Here is a 3,416-nt window from a genome sequence, read left to right as displayed (position 1 = left end):
ATCAGGACCATAAGAATTTTCCCTATGTCTGTGGCTTCTTCGAATTCTACAGTTTTATTTAATTAATTAATTTTTAATTGAAGTATGATGATTTACAATGTTAATTTCTGCTGTACAGCAAAGTGATTCAGTTATATATTTTTCCATTATGGTTTATCACATGACATTGAATATAGTTCTCTGTGCTGTATAGTAGGACCTTGTTGTTTATCCATCGTGTATACAAAAGCTCACATCTGCTACCCCCAACCTCCCACTCCATCCCTCCCCCAACCCCCTCCGCCTTGGCAACCACCAGTCTCTTCTCTATGTGCATGATTATGTTTCTTTTTCATAGATAGGTTCATTTGTGTCATATTTTAGATTGCTCATATAAATGATAACATAATGGTATTTGTCTTTCTCTTTCTGACTTACTTCACTCAGTATGATAATCTAGTTGCATCCATGTTGCTGCAAATGGCATTATTTTGTTCTTTTTTTATGGTTGAGTAGTATTCCATTGTATATCTGTTACACATCTTCTTTATCCATTTGTCAATGGACATTTAGGTTGCTTGCATGTCTCGGTTATTATGAATAGTGCTGCTATGAACATAGGCGTGCATGTATCTCTCTAGATTAGAGTTTGGTCTGGATATATGCCCAGGAGCAGGATTGCTGGATCATATGGTAACTCTATTTTTAGTTTTCTGAGGAACCTCCATACTGTTCTCCATAGTGGCTGTACCACTTTACATTCCCACCAACAGTGTAAGAGGGTTCCCTTTTCTCCACACCCTCTCCAGCATTTGTTATTTGTAGACTTTTTAATGATGGCCATTCTGACCAGCGTGAGGTGATACCTCATTGTCCTTTTGAATTGCATTTCTCTGATAATTAGTGAAGTTGAGCATCTTTTCATGTACCTGTTGGCCATCTGTATGTCTTCTTTGGAGAAGTGTCTGTTTAGGTCTTCTGCCCATTTTTCGATTAGGTTGTTTTTTTGTTGTTGAGTTGTATGAGCTCTTTGTGTATTTTGGAAATCAATCCGTTGTTGGTCACATTGTTTGCAAATATTTTCTCCCATTCTGCAGCTTGTCTTTTCATTTTGTTTATAGTTTCCTTTGCTTTGCAAAACCCTGTAAGTTTGAATGGGTCCCATTCATTTATTTTTGTCTTTATTTCTGTTGCCTTGGGAGACTGACCTAAGAAGACATGGGTACAAGTTATGTCAGAGAATGTTTTGCCTGTTATCTCTTCTAGGATTTTTACAGTGTCATGTCTTATGTTTAAGTCTTTAGGCCATTTTGAGTTTATTTTTGTGTATGGTGTGAAGGTGTGTTCTAGCTTCATTGATTTACATGTGGCTGTTCAGCTTTACCAGCATCACTTGCTGAAGAGACTGTCTTTTTCCCATTGTATATTCTTGCCTCCTTTGTCAAAGGTTAATTGACCATAGGCGTGTGAGTTTATTTCTGGGCTCTCTATCCTGTTTCAATGGTCCATATGTCTGTTTTTGTGCCAATACCATGCTGTTTTTTTTAAACCTTTACATTTAAGTACTTTTTTAAAAATTATTTTTATTTTTGGCTGTGTTGGGTCTTCATTGCTGCAGGTGGGCTTTCTCTAGTTGCAGCAGGTGGGGGCTACTCTTAGTTGCAGTGCCTGGGCTTCTCATTGTGGTGGCTTCTCTTGTTGTGGAGCACGGGCTCCAGGCACGTGGGCTCGGTAACTGTGGCTTGTGGGCTCTACAGCGCAGGCTCAGTAGTTGTGGCGCACGGGCTTAGTTGCTCTGTGGCATGTGGGATCTTCCCGGACCAAGGCTTGAACCCGTGTCCCCTGCATTGGCAGGTGGATTCTTAACCACTGCCCCACCAGGGAAGTTCCTCCATGCTGTTTTGATTACTGTAGCTTTGTAGTACTCTCTGAAGTCTGAGAGGGTTATGCCTCCTGGGTTGTTCTTTTTCTTCAGGATTGCTTTGGCAGTTCTGTGTCTTTTATGGTTTCATATGAATTTTAGGATTATTTTAGTTCTGTGAAAAATGTCATGGGTAATTTGATAGGGATCGCATTGAATCTTAATTCTACAGTTTTATATACTTAAATTCTGCTCTTCACTTTCTCCATATGATTTTTAAATTTTTTTATTCAAGTATGGTTGATTTATAGTGTTTCAGGTGTACAGCAAAGTGATTCCGTTTTATATATATATATTTTTTTCAGGTTCTTTTCCATTATAGGTTATTACAAGATATTGAATATTGTTCCCTGTGCTATGCAGTAGATACTTGCTGTTTATTTTTATATATAGTAGTGCATACCTGTTGATCTTAAATTCCAAATTTATCCCTCCCCCCTTTCCCTTTTGCTAACCATAAGTTTGTTTTCTGAGTCTTTTTCTGTTTTGTAAATAAGTTCATTTGTATCATATTTTTTTTTAGATTCCACATATAAGTGATATCATGTGGTATTTTTCTCTGATTTATTTCATTTAGTATGATAATCTCTAGGTCCATCCATGTTGCTGCAAATGGCATTACTTCATTCATTTTTATGGTTGAGTGATATTCTCTCCATATGTTTTTGGTAACTCAGAGCTAGGCTGTTTTCATACTTCATCAAGCCAGATGTTACTTTTAAGTCCTAAATTTCAAATGCTGTAATATCCAACCCCAAATTGGATGTTCTAAATTGACATGGAATAAGATATACCTATATTTTATGATGACTTAGAAAAGAAGTCTCTAAATCAGAAAAAGTTGTAGAATGATTTGAATTTATTTTTAAGATACACTATAACAAGAGTTCATCAGTTCTGTGTCCCAGCCTGGACATTGACCATAGAGAAATAGATGCCTCTCTGTGCTAGCAGCTGCTGGTGTGTGCCGTGCTCCCTGACTTTGCCGTTCTCAATCACCACTATCAAGTCTGCATTCTGAATGGTGGACAGGCGGTGAGCGATCACAATGCAGGTGCGGCCTTCTCGGGCTTTGTCCAGAGCTTCTTGGACAATCTATTGATAAATCAGAACAGAAGCCTTATCTTAAAAATTGTAGAAATAAGTTTTAACTGTAAAGGAAATCTAAATATTTTACCATATGTACAAAAGAAAATTACCTTTCTTGTCTCATTTTGAATCTTTAGCTTTATGCATGTTTTTACATAATCCATCTTTTTTTCACACACACACACACACACACTGTATTTTATTTTTACAAGAGATAAATAGACTGACACCAAGCATTGTAAATGGATGACCGCAACAAAAGCAACAATGATTGCAATTATCAAACACGAAACACCTCATACTATGTCATAATATTGACATTCAGTCCAGCAATCCTCCACTGTAACTGCTCCTTTACTTTGCAGTGAAAATTGATTTGTATATTTTTTGCCTCTGAGTCCTTGTGGGATTTTTTTTTTATTCAAAC

The 3,416-nt window shown here is 37.1% G+C and overlaps 1 protein-coding gene across 1 annotated transcript in view; it reads right to left on the bottom strand.

Annotated features, from left to right (window-relative positions):
• Positions 1-2,791: 2,791 nt before the first annotated feature.
• The window catches only part of LOC102983763 (phosphatidylcholine translocator ABCB4), a 77,883-nt gene continuing 77,258 nt past the window's right edge, over positions 2,792-3,416 (bottom strand). Inside the window, exon 28 of the mRNA XM_028490120.1 lies at positions 2,792-2,995. Coding sequence (XP_028345921.1) covers positions 2,792-2,995 — 204 coding nt within the window. The remainder of the gene's footprint in view (positions 2,996-3,416) is intronic.

This window comes from Physeter macrocephalus, chromosome 5, assembly GCF_002837175.3.
Source record: "Physeter macrocephalus isolate SW-GA chromosome 5, ASM283717v5, whole genome shotgun sequence".
In the NCBI taxonomy this organism is placed as follows: Eukaryota; Metazoa; Chordata; class Mammalia; order Artiodactyla; family Physeteridae; genus Physeter; species Physeter macrocephalus.
The sequence above is the reverse complement of the archived record's forward strand: the minus strand, read 5'-3'. Positions and strand labels throughout refer to the sequence as shown.